General features: G+C 46.1%; 1 protein-coding gene across 1 annotated transcript; it reads right to left on the bottom strand.

Annotated features, from left to right (window-relative positions):
• Positions 1–377: 377 nt before the first annotated feature.
• On the bottom strand, positions 378–6,555 carry LOC109768516 (disease resistance protein RGA5). Its single transcript, XM_040396720.3, has 6 exons — positions 5,931–6,555; positions 4,724–5,678; positions 2,364–4,352; positions 2,205–2,242; positions 954–2,095; positions 378–697 (listed from the first exon to the last, which is right to left on the bottom strand). The coding sequence occupies exons 1-5, from the start codon at positions 6,430–6,432 to the stop codon at positions 1,032–1,034; spliced, it is 4,548 nt and encodes a 1,515-aa protein (XP_040252654.1). The 5' UTR covers positions 6,433–6,555; the 3' UTR covers positions 378–697; positions 954–1,031.
• Between the last annotated feature and the right edge of the window lie 8,688 nt (positions 6,556–15,243).

Consider the following 15,243-nt stretch of genomic DNA (forward strand, 5'->3'; position numbering starts at 1 on the left):
ATGGAAGAGCCAAAATAAGGGATCATGAATCTGGGCCATTCAATCCCGAGAAGATCCTTGTTGCTGTCTTACTGGACCGGAGAGCCCGCTAAAAAGCTGTAGCGATATCTACGTCTGCGAATTTGTCGATTCTTCATCGCCCATTCTCTCTTAGCTATAGGATATCTGTACATAGGAGGCAATTCGAACTATTTACAGTAGTTGTGATAGTAGTGTCACCAGTGATTTGTGGTCAGGACTCCCGACTCGCTAGGTGCATTGCATGCTTGTGAGTCTTGTGACACATTGCAACTGTGCGTGTAAGATGAAATCCATGCAACCGTTTCGAGAAGATATTCGACCTTATTCATCTGAGTGAATATGAAATGATACTCATGTGCTTCTGTCCAAACAGTTTTATTTATTCCGAGTTTGAGAAATTTTGAACAGAAAAGAATGCAAGATACAGACTGAATTTGATGTTAAAAAATAACTGATAGTAGCATGCTACGGTACAGATAAATTTGGGTCATAGTAACAGCCAGTAACATTTCTGGAATCCAAATTGAAACAAGAAATCACAGCTAGCTAGCAACTGAAAAAACCAAATTGTCACTTTCTCCAAACTCATACATGTCTTCTCTTTTTGTAGCACCAGTGCTCACAGGACACTCCAGCAGACTTGAGAATGAGGCACAGGCAGACTTTCCAGCAGCCACTGCATGGAAATATGAACAGAAACACGGTGTCAGTCAAACAAACCCACGATTTGACCATACAAGTAATATCAGTACCATTCAGAACGTGATAACACAACTGAACAAAAGCATATCACGGAGCAAACTGGGTAAAAAAACAAACGGGAGTATTCCCACGCTGGAAAACACATTGTATGAGGTGCAATGAGAGAAGCGGGGGCATGGGGAGTATAACTGAACAAAAGCGACGACGACTACATTGTATGAGGTGCGTACCTGATTGATTATAGAGAGCACGAGTTGCCGCCAAAGTTGAATCATCAATAGATGTCCCCGTATTTATTCCGCGTGGACTCAGCAACCCATGACGGTGCACAAAATCTGGTCGCCCCCGTATGGGCGTGTGGCAAACAAATTCCACAAAGGCGGTTGCTCATCCGGGGTCCATGAATGAAGCTCAACCGCCTTCTCATCACTAGAATTGTTTGGAGACCCAATTACAATCAGCCGGTCACCACATGCTCGGAATCCCATGTCCCAGCCATCTTTGTCCTTAGACAGTACAGGCAATTTTCCAAGAGTGATCCACTTGTTGTCCAGCTTATCATACTGCTTCAGATCATTATTCACACTGTAATCAGCGCCATAAAGCTCATTGTTCACAACTGCAATGAGCGGAGGAGCACCAATGGCTGTACTGTTGAGCCCCTGAGACATATTGTCGATGACCCTCCATGACCGCCGGTTCAGGTCATACTCCTCACCGCATGTCAAGAGCTCGCGGCTACGGGTAACACCACCGATCACATAGAACTTGCCATCCATGAACGCACCAGAGCATTTGTGCCTAGCCCTATTCATGTTGGGAAGGGGTGTCCAAGTATGTGCCTCCGAGTCATACATCTCTGCGGAGCTCAAGTAACTAACGTAAGAAACCTTGCCTCCCGCGACATACGCCTTTTCACCGACACTTGCTGACCCAAACAAGTACCGCGGGGGGTACATCGCATCAGCCAGCCATGTCCATGAATTGGTAAGGATGCTATATCTCAAGGCAACCCCCTCGTTCCCAAAAACCAGCAACTCAGTTCCTACAGCAAGCGACTCCCAGAGGATGCTTTGAGCCGGTGGCATCTTGGGCACTTGGATCCAGCGCCCAGTGGACGGGTCATAAGCCTCCCACTCGTGGGGATCACTGCAAGAGAGGTAGAGCCAGTGCTCTGCGACCCCATTCTTCCGACGCAGGCGGTAGATCTCCCCGTTGCGAACCACCGAATTGAAGTCGCGGTTCAGGGAGGCGATGGAGCCATAGTCCCACCTGGACATACGATGGAGGCAATAGATGAAGAGTTCCCGGCCTATCACACCAATGGTATTGCTCCACGAGACCACATCCTGTTGCTCTCCACCATCTGCACCTGACAAAATTCAACACTTCATCAATCCTTTTGCACCTGACACTAGTAGTAATTTAACACCTGATGACGGAACGTCTCTGTTAGAACTCCTTTTGACTAAAAAGTATACCTGGAGGATGCAAGCCTGAAGAGGACTCTGATGATATCCTGATCACAACAACCATTAGATAGCTTAGTCAGAGCATGAATATCAAATCAGGTTGATTTGAATAATTGAACAGTTACAACAGAAACACCAATCATTTAGATTGGACTAGTACTAGAGTACCTTTTATCACCATCGGAACCGGAATCCACTAATTGCACGCTGATTACAGGATTGCCCGGATGATTAATAACTACGCCGATCCTCGAGACATACTGCAGATCAGCAGCTGCACCTCCAAATTTTGCGGAGACTTCTCTAAGGCCTGTCATATGATTGATGCTGATTAATGCAGTACCATGTCGATATTGTTTCCACTGGTCAGGCTTCGAAAAAAGATTAAGTCGTTGGTCCATTCGGGGGATGTAATTGAAAACGAGCTTGAGCTTCCAGAGATTAGGCATTGCGTCCGCCTCAAATTTTAGCCAAGCTATTCCACTTGCGAACTTCAGCTTGAAGTACTTGAGAGCTGTGAATCCTACAGCCATGCCAAAGATGATCTTCACGCTAGGCGCCATCTCCACATACAATGACAGAGCAGTGAGGGCAGGCATCCCTCTAAGAATATCAACATCATTTACTAGCAGTTCCCTCACTTCAATCTTCAGAATGCACAGGTGGCCAAGTCGCCTCTTCCCCCATGGGATTTCATCAAATATGATGCGGCTGTGTGGAGAGCATTCAAATCTCTGGAGATTCGCGGGAGGTGCTACGTTAAACCAGTTAATGGTTGCTTTTGAAGCGTCATCATACTTAACCGAGGATCTGTGAGCCACCAGTTTTACAGTTTTCAGGCTGCCATGTCGTCCGATTAAGGTACCCAGAGCTCCCATGCTTCTCTTGACATGGTCATGGTCAGAAGAAGGAGGTGTAGGAATATAAAGATCCTCCAGGTGGTTCAGCATGCCAAGGGTCCGAATACCGACGACCCAATCCAGAAGATATGTATCAAGAGGAAGACTGAGGTGCAACAAGTGTGGGAGATATATAATATCCCAGGGAACATGAGTGCCTCTTGGTGTATCCATAACATCCAGTGTCTCCAAACATTGCAGCCCTCTCATACAGCCTGGCAATTTTATGCAGACATCACATACAATCTTCAGATATATAAGATGGAACAGTTCCGATATCCCAGTGAGGTCTATAGCCAGGTCTTGGTCTCCATTATGATGGCTAGATAGATGAAGGTTCAGAACACGAACAAGCTTGAACTCTCCAATGCAAGGCATACACTCTGATAGTCCAAAAACTCCAAGTGAACGTACTTGTGACTTTCTCATGTTTTCTGGTATCTTGGCATATTTTGCATCACCAAGTTGGAGCGATAGTCGACGGACCTTATGAGAAAGTGTCAAATTCTTTCGATTGTAATCTAGTATCACAAGGAAATTCTCTTCAGCAGACTTGTGCGCAATAAGATCATGCACCACGGCATGAACTGTGCAGGACACCACCTCATTGTTGAAGTTGATAGACATAGGTTGGATGAATCTTCTATCAACAAGTTCATCGAAATACAATCCTGCAACTTCCTCCATGTTTTTCCCTTCACTTGCAGCAAGAAACCCTTCAGCCATCCATTGCCTGACCAGGTCATGTTTGAAGATTATGGAGCCCTCTGGATACATACTAAGATGGAGCAGGCATGTCTTTAGGTAATAAGGAAGGCTGTTGTAGCTGAGGTTCAGTACTTGTGTCGTTCTTTCTGAAGTTAAATTTGATGACAAAAGAGAGATAAACGAATCATGTATGTGTGTGAATAATTCCATTGAAACGGAAGGCTGGTTTGCTAACAGACTAGCTATGCTGATAGTTGCTAGCGGCAAACCACCACATATTTCTACAATTTGGCTTGAAACTTGTTTGAATTCTTCAGGACAGTCACTTTCAGAGCCAAAAATCCTGCCAAAGAATAGCTTCCTTGAGTGATCATCATCCAAAGGTTTCATCTCAAAAACTTGTTCTGGGTCATCGCAGCAACATGCTAATGCAACATCTTCAATCTGTGTAGTTGTTATAATTCTGCTTCCTTTAATACACTTGGGCAAAAGCTGATTAATAAAATCCCATGCTGATGTATCCCATAAATCATCAACAACGATTAGGTACCTGCATGTCAAGAATGCACGCATGTCACATTTATGTGTCAGGCTAACAGTAACAACAGTTAGATACACTAGAAAAGAATGTTACTACCAGCATCAAGTTAGTGCTGACTTGAAGAGTAAAACTAATGTCCGTTGATTGGACAGGCATGTACTATAACGCTTACTATCAAGCTTTTTCAGCTCACTGTAAAGCTTGCCTGAGAAACATCTTTTCAGAAATTGACTATATATCATCATGCCTTTTTTTTGTGAAAAACAAAACAACACCTGTAGGGATTTGATCTACATGCTATTATGGACCATGTGGAAAATAAGCAGTACATACTATGCAGTACAACTAGTACATACTATTTGCATGTGGAAAATAAGTACCTCTTGGCATGTAGATAATTCCTGATATTTTCAGTAGTAATGTGAAGTTCATCAGAAGCGTCTTCGCTTGCTTGGGGATGCTTTCGCTGGATTTGTGAGAGCATGTCGCAGAAAAGTCTTTTCATATCAGGCTTTTTGGACACCCGGATGAAAGCCCGACAATGGAATTGCCTCCCCAATTTATTATACAACACTTTGGCAAGCATTGTTTTACCAAGACATCCAGATCCGTGAATAGACACCACCCTGAGCTGCCGATTCTCATCATTAGCCAGCTGGGAGTTGATAAACTTACTCATCCGACCATCAATTACTAGGCCGGAACAAGTTTTCTCACAAGGCGGTGGCGGCATTGGCATCATAGGCCCAATGGCCGAAAATCTACTTGCCACCGAGGTGCTACAACAGTGGACCTGGTATCTGTCGTACCGTCGAACCACCTCCTGGGCATAAATCCTAAATTCTGATACCTTTTCAACGATCTGCTGGTACCACTTGAGCCTCTTGGGAGCACAAGTTACATCAACACGGATGGTTTTGGAGATAACATGTCCTGACACATCAGGAGCTGCATATTCAATCTGTTTCTGCCACTTGAGCCTCTTGGGAATCTTAACATGAGTCATGTTATGGTCAAATTTGTAGCCAAGAGACTGATCAGGGGGCACAAAGTTGTCAATACAATCTAGGATGTCATAAGATAACTCATGTGCCTCTTTCATCCAGCACTTGGCCGCCAGGGGAGGGTCCTCCACCTTTAACAGATCTTCAAGGTATGTGGCTATTTCTTCAAGTTCATCTTTGAGGAGCTGACACCTATCATTGACCCCCTTGGTCAACTTGCATCCATGAGGACCTAGCATCATGTCAAGCTTCTTAAGAAGGGGTCTCATGGCGCCCAGAGAAACACTGAAACTCGCATCCATCTCTCTGCCTCTACCTCCCACTGAAACATCTGAAAAGAAACATAGACAAGAAAGAACAATTTATTTTACACACAAGCAGATGTTGCATGTAATACAAACTAACAGAAGAAATGAGCTGCGCCTACTTTATTTTAGATATAAGTAATACTGCCTATAGCGCAACAAGATCGAGTTATGTCAGCATAAAGAAAAGGAAACGGCTCTCTAAGCAAGTTCAGTCTCTTTGATTTCTTTTTGTTGTAGAGGGATAGGAATTAGGAAGGAGAGAAGCGAAGTGTCACCTTGGGTTGGATAAAAAAGGACAACCTTGTCCTGCTCGTCGGCAATAACGCCATGATCTCGCATCTTGTTGCGGGTGTTCCTGCACTTCCTGCAGGGAACGGAGCCGACCCTCTTACAGGCTTGGCAGACGAAGGCGGGGCTCGGCCTTGGGGCGTCGTCGAGGAGAGGCCTCAGCCCGCCGGCCTGGTGCAGCTGCCTAACATCTTTGGGGCCGCCGACGAGCCGGCCGCCCACGAGGAGCTGCGGGAGGGAGAAGGCGCAGCCCCGAGCTGCGAGCAACGACTTGAGCTCGCAGCGGTGCGCTTTGCTCGTGGACACGTCGCGCTCGTCTGTGGTCAGGCCGTAGCCCCGTAGTAGGGCGCGCAAGGCGTAGAGGTCGGCCGAGGTGCGCGCTCTGCGGCGCGACGCTGAAGCTGACGCCGTGTAGATAACCACCTCCGGCTGCAGCTCCTCCTTGGCGTGCGAGCTGGCGCCGGGGTCATCCATGTCCGGTGGCCTCATCACCGAAGAAGAGTGTAGCTAGCTAGTGTTTGGACGGAGTGAGAGGAGAGGGGAAGCAGATGGAGACGGGGACATCACATGCGTCTCTCTCTCACTTAGTTGTGGTTCATCTCCTCTACTGTCACATCACATGCATGGCACTGTGGCTTGTGCCTCTACTGTCGAGCCTGCCTCTTGTTAATTCCTGGGACGCTATGCATCTTTTGTCGATTGCTCCCGATGGTGCCTCACCCGCTCACGTACGCTGCTTAGTTTCAAACACTGGAATCAGATTGGACAGTCTCATTGGATTCTTATCTGCTCTGGATTTGAAAGAGGAGGAGTAGTAGTACTTTGTTAAATATTTTAAAGAAACTTAAATCACACATACACCCTTTGATTATTTCTTCCGAGGAGAACTCTGTCGGCCGTCCCAAGCGTGCATGGGAGTTGGGGGCATATGCACACAAGACAAAATGGCACGGTCGCACCTGCGTGTATCCTCTCCCTCACAACATTATGTGACCGCCATCACGGGACTCTCCACCCTCCTCTCTCAATGCATCCTTCTTTCTCTCCATGACAACCTAGTAGGAGGAAAGGTTGCTTTTAGTAAATTTGTTCGCGACTCTTTTTGATGGTTCGTGTTATTAATTGTTGCAGTGTTCTGCTCATGGCTTGTTAGGTGTCATATATGTCTTTTATTTCGATTTTATTTATTACTTGGATTAGTGCGTGCTCGAAATCAGGTGCATTTCGGTCCCAAAAACTATTCAAAGCCCCTGCAAATAACAGATTAATGTGTCCACAAATGTATTTATCATGAAAATCACTATAAATAATCTAGCTAAGGATCAGTCGCACGGTCCGGCCATTCAGGCGGCTTCCAGGGCCAGAGAGCAGTCAGATTCACTCAGGGCCAGGAGCACTGGTATCAGCATTATATTAATATGTTGCACTTGCGCTGAAAAAGGCACACTAAGTTATATCAAGTGATTTTTCTGGGCAAGTCATGTTTCAGGCTAGTTCTATTTCCTCTCTTTTATTTTGTATCAACTACTCTTCTGGTAATTCAAAGAGCAGCTCACCTGCTGACCTGGTAGTATATATTGATACTCATATAAAGTAAATCAAGATTCCAGAATTCTTTGCAAACAAGTACTCCCTCTATACCAGATTAATGTCGCTCAAATGGATTTACCTACGTGTAGATACATCCTTTTGAGCAACAATTAATATGAGACAAAAGGAGTACTAGTACATTGAAGTGCTAAATTTGTGAGAAATGATACTCCATTCAAGTTGACTGGGATAACATAGTGGGGCCTCCTTTAGTTTGGAGGAATTCTGTAGGAATTCCATAGAATATGATTTCTATAGGAAAAAACTCCTTTAAAGCTCTTTGGGATTCTGTTCTTATAGAGGAATTCTTCCTATCCTATACATTTCATAGGAAAATGAACATTAGCCTAGACCCAATTGAAAAATATTATGTGATGTGAACCAAAGAGCATCTTTTTTCCTATTTCTGTTCACAGGATTTGGGATACATGACATCTCATTTTCTATGACTATGTTATTCCTCTAATTTTCTTACGCTATGAACCAAAGAGGCCTTAGAAGTATTTGCTACAACAGGACGTCACTGTCGGTGTCAAAACCGGCGGATCTCGGGTAGTGGGTCCCGAACTGTGCGTCTAAGGCTAATGGTAACAGGAGGCGGGGGACACAATGTTTACCGAGGTTCGGGCCCTCTCTATGGAGGTAACACCCTACTTCCTGCTTGATTGATCTTGATGAATATGAGTATTATAAGAGTTGATCTACCACGAGATCGTAATGGCTAAACCCTAGAAGCCTAGCCTATGAGATTATGATTGTTGTCCTATGGACTAAACCCTCCGATTTATATAGACACTGGAGGGGGCTAGGGTTACACAAAGTCGGTTACAGAGAAAGGAATCTACATATCTGAATCGCCAAGCTTGCCTTCCACGCAAAGGAGAGTCCCATCCGGACACGGGTCGAAGTCTTCTATCTTGTATCTTCATAGCCCAACAGTCCGGCCCAAGTATATAGTCCGGCTGTCCGAGGACTCCTTAGTCCAGGACTCCCTCAGTAGCCCCTGAACCAGGCTTCAATGACAATGAGTCCGGCGCGCAGATTGTCTTCGGCATTGCAAGGCCGGTTCCTTCTCCGAATACTTCAAAGTAGATTTCGAACACAAGAATCGTGTCCGGCTCTGCGAAACGGTTGGTAAGGGCCTTTAGTCCCGGTTTTTGAACCGGAGCTCCACCTTTAGTTACCAACCGGGACTAAAGGAAATTTTATGATATTTTTTTTTTGAAATTTTTTTTTTGCGAATTTTTTTAAATTTTTTTTTGATTTTCAAATTTCTGAATTATTTTAACCTCTAATCTCTAATCACCACCCCTCATCACTGCTCAATTTATCCTCTAATCTCTAATCACCCCCTCATCATTCCAAATCATCTAACTTCCCGGACGGTCACCCATCCTCTCACTACTCCAGCCTGAGCACGCTTAACTTCCGGGTTCTATTCTCCCTCGTTTCCAAGTCTGCAGTTGTTGTTTTCCTGACAATAGTAAGATGTCAATTCTATTAACCCTCAGGAATTTAGCTTGAGCATGAAGTGACACATTTCACTGTTTGAGTTTGAAACTATTGTTTTAAAAAACAATAATTATTTAGTAACACTAATATTTCTGGAATAATTAGTTTGACCATTGTTTGACCACTGTTTGACCACAGTTTGACCAGATTTGACCAAAATTCAAAAAAACTGAAATAATTATTTAGTAACACTAATATTCTAGAATAATTAGTTTGACCATTGTTTGACCACAGTTTGACCACAATTTGAAATTTTTTGAATTGTTTTGCCTCTCCAGATCTTAAAAGCCCCGTATCTTTTTTTCTGTTAGGTTTTTGAGGATTTTGAAAATGTTTAACGGGGTTCCCCCCGTTAAATTCGGATGTAACTTTTCGAGTAGATGATTTTTCATATAAAAAAGTTTTTCATCCGAGTTCGTATGCAAAAGTTATGCCCATTTTAAGAAATTCCAGAGAGATTTTGCAAATAAAGTCGAAATTCATATTTGTTAATTTTCCCAACAACTAGACCACATATCACATGGGAAACTTATTTTATTTTATTTTATTGACATTTCCATCATTTTCTTTTGTTTTTTCTAAAACTGACAAGGCGGTCGGGGGGGGGGGTAAAGTTTGAAAATGGGACCTTTAGTACCGGTTCGTGCCATGAACCGGTACTAATGCCTCAAAGCCCATTAGTACCGGTTGGTGGCACCAACCGGGACTAAAGGACTAACCTTTAGTCCCGGTTGGTGCCACCAACCGGGACTAATGGGCATCGCACCCTTTAGTCCCGGTTCGTGGCACCAACCGGGACTAAAGGGCCCAAGTGAACCGGGACTAATGCCTTAGCCACACGAACCGGGACCAATGCTCACATTAGTCCCGGTTCGTGACTGAACCGGGACTAATGTGAAAATTGCCCTGTGATGAAAGCCCTGTTTTGTACTAGTGAGTATAATATTTCACGAGTCCAATCCGCCAACAATTTTGGTAGCACGACATTACGTCATCACCCGACCATTATTTTGAATCGTTTTCTAGCCTGCCGCTCCATGTTTCAGGAGACGGTTTTCATTAGCACGTCTTATCAAAGCAGAGATCGTGTCCCCTTATTGCGGGATTTTCATCAACACGGGCGTGGGTAACCCAACCGTTCTGTTGGCATGATTCCTTGGGAATAGGCATGTTTTAAGGCCACGGAGGGGACGCTTGATATTTGTCGCCTTTATAAAGGGGCTGAGGCCTGTCCTTTTCCTTCCACGCTAGTTCTTTCCTCCACCTCCCACCTCAAGTTCCAACACTCAAGGGTCAGTCCAGTCGCTTCGAGCCTCCAGCCATGTCCGGAACCGGCCCTCAAGGCCGGTGATGGCCTCTTCTGTCACAGAGGAGGATATCTCAAAGCTCAGGGAGGCAAGATACCTGACTGTGAAAATCCTCCACAGGCTTCCTGCTCAAGGGCAGGTTATTCCCACTCCCAGATCCAATGAGAGGGTTGCGTTCATCTCTCACTTCCTCCGAGGGCTTGGGTTTGCTCTCCATCCCTTTGTTTGAGGGCTTATGTTTTATTACGGGCTGGATTTCCATGATCTAGCTCCAGACTCCTTCCTTCATATCTCGGCGTTCATCATCACGTGCGAGGCCTTCCTCCGGATTTCCCCACACTTCGGCTTATGGCTTAAAACCTTTATCGTGAATCCGAAGGTAATCGACGGGAAACAAGCGGAGTGCGGAGGCGCTTCAATAAGCAAACTTACCACTTCTCCTTGGCCAAAGGGCTCCTTCGCAGAATCTTCTGATTTATGGCAACGGGAGTGGTTTTATATTACCGAACACCGTGGTAAAAAGTGGGCAGCTACACCTGCGTTTCGATCTGGCCCTCCTTTACAGCTTGCATCGTGCATTAACAAGGGGCTGGACTGGGGATCTACTGAAGAAGTGCAGACGTTGCAAAGTCGCATTCGGAGCCTCATTAAAAAGGACACCAGTCTCACCAATGTAATCCAAGTAATTCTAATCCGCCGGATCCTTCCGTGCCAGCGGCGTCCTCTCCGTATGTGGGAGTTCAATCCGGAAGGTCCACGGACCCTTCAACACTTCTCTGGCAAAATGCTCAGAGGGATGTGGAATTTATTCTTCGGCGCACGAAAACAGTGGCCGGATACTACAGAAGACCTCGGCCTTGACTGCAACCATCCGGATACTCCGGTAATTATTTGACTCCCGAACACAGCTTAGTCAAATTAATCATAACAATGTACTGATAAAACTCTACCCGGCCAGGGCTGGCTGAAGAAGGCGGAGAGAATTAGGTGTTCGGCTCCACTTCCCGAAGACTCTGTCGATCCGGTATTAACAAGGATGCTGGCTCCGGCACCATATCAAGTGCCGGCGGGGGGGGGGATAAGGAGGAGAGCGAAGAGGCCCAAGGTGGCCTCTATTCTGGAGGCACACCAGGCAATTTGTCCGGGGGGATTGGAACTTCCACTTCCGAAGGTGGAAGGGAAGGGCGAACTGACATCCCTTCTCCTCATGGGAAGAAGAGGACCACCTCCGAAGACTCGAAAAGAGAAGCTTCTAAGCAGGGGAAGGTATCCCAGTCAGGGGATGACGTCGACATGCAGTCACTCCTCAAAGATAGACCCTCGGCCAAATTGTAAGTGAACCTAGGTGTTTTAAACATATCCCGTTCTTTCCTGGCTGTAAGGGTAACATTTTAAATACATGTTTGCAGTCCGGCACACAGCCCTCCTCAACAGTCCTCCTCTTCGGGGGATCTTCTTCCGGAGATGATGGAGAGAGAGACGCCTACACAAATCTCCCTGCCTGATAAGGCAGACGATGCCGAGGTGTCGTCCCAGAGGATCTTTCCCGATCAATGAGTGGCGCTGAAGACCAGGGCCGAAGGTAACACTTCGGCCGCCCAGAGTCAGGGGTATGCGGCCCCTACGGGGAACAACAAAAGTCCCGGACTATCCAATGTCCGAGGGATGACGCAACCTGTTCCGGATCTGGAGGCGCCGATACATTGATGGACATGTTGCAACATGCGTCCATCCCAGAGGAACATCGTACCTTGATGGGTACGGTGGTTGAAAGAGTTCGGTGTGCGAAAAGCGGACTGAACGAAGCTTTTATGAGCCTACTAAGAGATTTCGAGGTATGTAGTGTAATTTTATTTATGTTATAAATGCAAATTGCGCCTGTGTATAGATAGTAGCCCCTGAGACTCTGATTGCCATCCAAAGGGAGGCGATCGGAGGATCAAAAATATATGCCCAGGAAATTATCTGACTAATTTGAAAGACATGCTGTTACATCCGTGGCAACTGCCCAAGCTACCGAGGTAGCACATCTGAATCACAAAGTTGATGTAGCGGATGATGACATCACGCTTATTAACAGGCGGCTCGACGAGGCGCAAGGTATGTCTTTGGGGCACTCAATACATGCTAGTATTATAAAATGAGCATGATACTGAGAATTTGTATATGCACAACTGCAGATAGTGCCGTCGCAGTTGAAACCCTTCATGCAGAACTTGCCCGGGCCAAGGAGCAAGCCAGGATGAGTAATGCGGCTGCCGAAAAGGTAGCCGCCGAATTAAAGGACGAGCAGACTGCTCAACGTCAGTGCGAGGAGAGGATATCCACTATGGCACATGAGCTGAAGGATGCCACTAGCCGATGCCAAGTTCTTGAGAAAGATAACAAAGCCAAAGCGGCCGATCTTCATAGGGCCTTACAAGAGGCGAAGGAAGCCCGGTCTGAGTCTAGAGCAGCTCGGGAGGAGATCCGACAAGCTGGGGAGATCACGGCTGGTAAGAACTTTTTGTTGCAAACTAAGTTTGGCGATCCGAAGTATGGGCCGCTTAATCAACTGTGGAGTTCTCCAGACGCCTTTATGGACCTTCCGAAGAGTGCAGCCAATGCGAATCAGTTTTTCCACACGCAAGAAGGACATGCGACGGAAAAGCTATTTTGGTCGCAATTTGACACGCCAAAGCATCCACTGTTGAACGAACAGATGGCCAAATGGTCTGAGCTCCACAAGATGTCTGGAACTGCCATGAAGGACGTCATAGCCCGGTTGTGGCCAGCTGAGCCCATTCCGAATACTTATTTTGGTTTGGTGCGGCAACTTGTTAATGCGGTGCCACGTATCGACGCTGTTAAGCGGTCAACATGCATAGAGGGTGCACGGATGGCCCTTGCACGTGTCAAGACGTATTGTGCGAAGATGAAGGCCACCGATATTGCAGCGCAAAGTCCACCCGAAGGCAAGGACCCTAACATGCTAGAACATTACTTTGAAGATGTCCTAGAAGGTGCCCGCTTAATAGAGGGTCAGTGCTTGAAAGATATTATGTTCGAGTGAATTATATCGAAATTGTAATAACAATATTATGATATATTGAAGGCTATGGTTTTATACTTTTTGCCCGAAAAGTTTTGGTGCCTCCTGTGCGGCCATCTTTTTTATATATAATCTGAAAGTTTGCAGTCGTCGACTTCAGTCCCCTCGCGTATAACGCAGGGGTGTTCGGAAAAGCACTTGATCACACTTGACCCAACGTCGTGGTCCTTTAAGGAGGTGTTAGTGCGGCGAACTAGGCAATCGGTCTATAGAGCTTTAACACTTTCACTTAGCCATAGGAGTTTGACGGTGGGGCTACTATATAGCCCCTGGTATGTCCGCGGTTATCCCAATACGGTGCGTTTAGATACATGACCAGAAGGACGGTCCTTCATTTAACACGGAGGGAATCGTGAAGATTCCGATGAGTCATCGAGTGGTTGACCAGCTCTCGCCGCATCATGACAGTCAGTTTTCGGCTTTCTCTACTGAGGTGCTCATCCGGACAAGTCAGGACACAATCGCAGTAGTTCTCCCTTTACTACCCTAGCCGATAGAGCGGAACGTAAGGTAGTAAGCACAGGAGCCGGGCAACCCAACTATTCACCAAAGACATGATTCAGAGCTGATGCATATAAGTCCAAACTCACGACGCCGAACACTCCCTACAGGTGTCCGGACTTTTCAATATACACCGGGTTGAATACAGCCCCTGGTGATAGACCCTAGTATCAAGGCACGTATGGCAATCCGACGTGGGGGAAGAGCGCAGGTGGTGAGAGCATAAATCTCAAAGCACAATACGAACCAAGCTGCTTTTATAACATCCACTTTAGTACGGCGAGCCGTATATTTACAGATAATGCCGATATCTTTCTTGGACATTTTACTTGCCAGGAAAGTATAAAACAAAAAGAGATTAAAAAAAGGTTTACACACGGTCTTAATCTAAGAAAGAAACCTTAATGCGGGGCCCTGCTGCACGTCTGCGCCTTTTTCTCCCTTGTGAAGTGTCCTTGAAGGGTATATTGTGATGGCCATCTGTAAAAAAAAGAAAGCCAGGTAAAAGAATCTGGTGTGGCCGTAAGTAAAGCTGGTTTGTTTTAATGAACCGTGAAATATAACTTCTGGAGTCCGAATAGGGTCGAGCCGAACTATGGACTTTTTGTGTGCAGTGTGCCCCCGATGCCACCTAAAGAATTTTGATTGTATATTTATGTATACATGGCACGTGTGCTATCTCCTCATGGGACGGTCGGTGGGGGCGTAGCTGCTAATCGAGCTCAGGTTTATCTGAGATGGCACACTGAGGTGTGCGCCGGAGACGTTTAGCTATGTCTGTGGTCTTAACGACCGATGAGCTGCTCGGCTTGAATAGGCCGTTTTGTGCTTCGACTGCTAGAGCCGCCGTGTATTCTTCTGTACGAAGAGAGCGCTCCGTATTTCCGCTGACCGTAATGACGCCACGTGGTCCAGGCATTTTGAGTTTTAGATAAGCATAATGCGGGACTGCATTAAAACGGGCGAAGGCCGTTCTTCCGAGTAGTGCATGATAGCCACTTCGGAACGGAGCTATGTCAAAGATTAGTTCTTTGCTTCGAAAGTTGTCGGGGGAACCGAATACAACATCCAATGTTAAAGAGTCCATGCAGCGGGCTTCCATGCCCGGTATAACTCCTTTAAAGGTAGTGCTGCTTGGCTTGACTCTTGATGGGTCTATCCCCATGTTGCGGACAGTGTCCTGATATATCAGATTGAGACTGTTGCCGCCATCCATAAGGACTCGAGTGAGGTGGTATCCATCGATTATTGGGTCGAGCACTAAGCCAGCTGAACTCCCGTGACGGATACTAGTCGGAT

This window comes from Aegilops tauschii, chromosome 7 (genome assembly GCF_002575655.3).
Source record: "Aegilops tauschii subsp. strangulata cultivar AL8/78 chromosome 7, Aet v6.0, whole genome shotgun sequence".
Classification (NCBI taxonomy): domain Eukaryota; kingdom Viridiplantae; phylum Streptophyta; class Magnoliopsida; order Poales; family Poaceae; genus Aegilops; species Aegilops tauschii.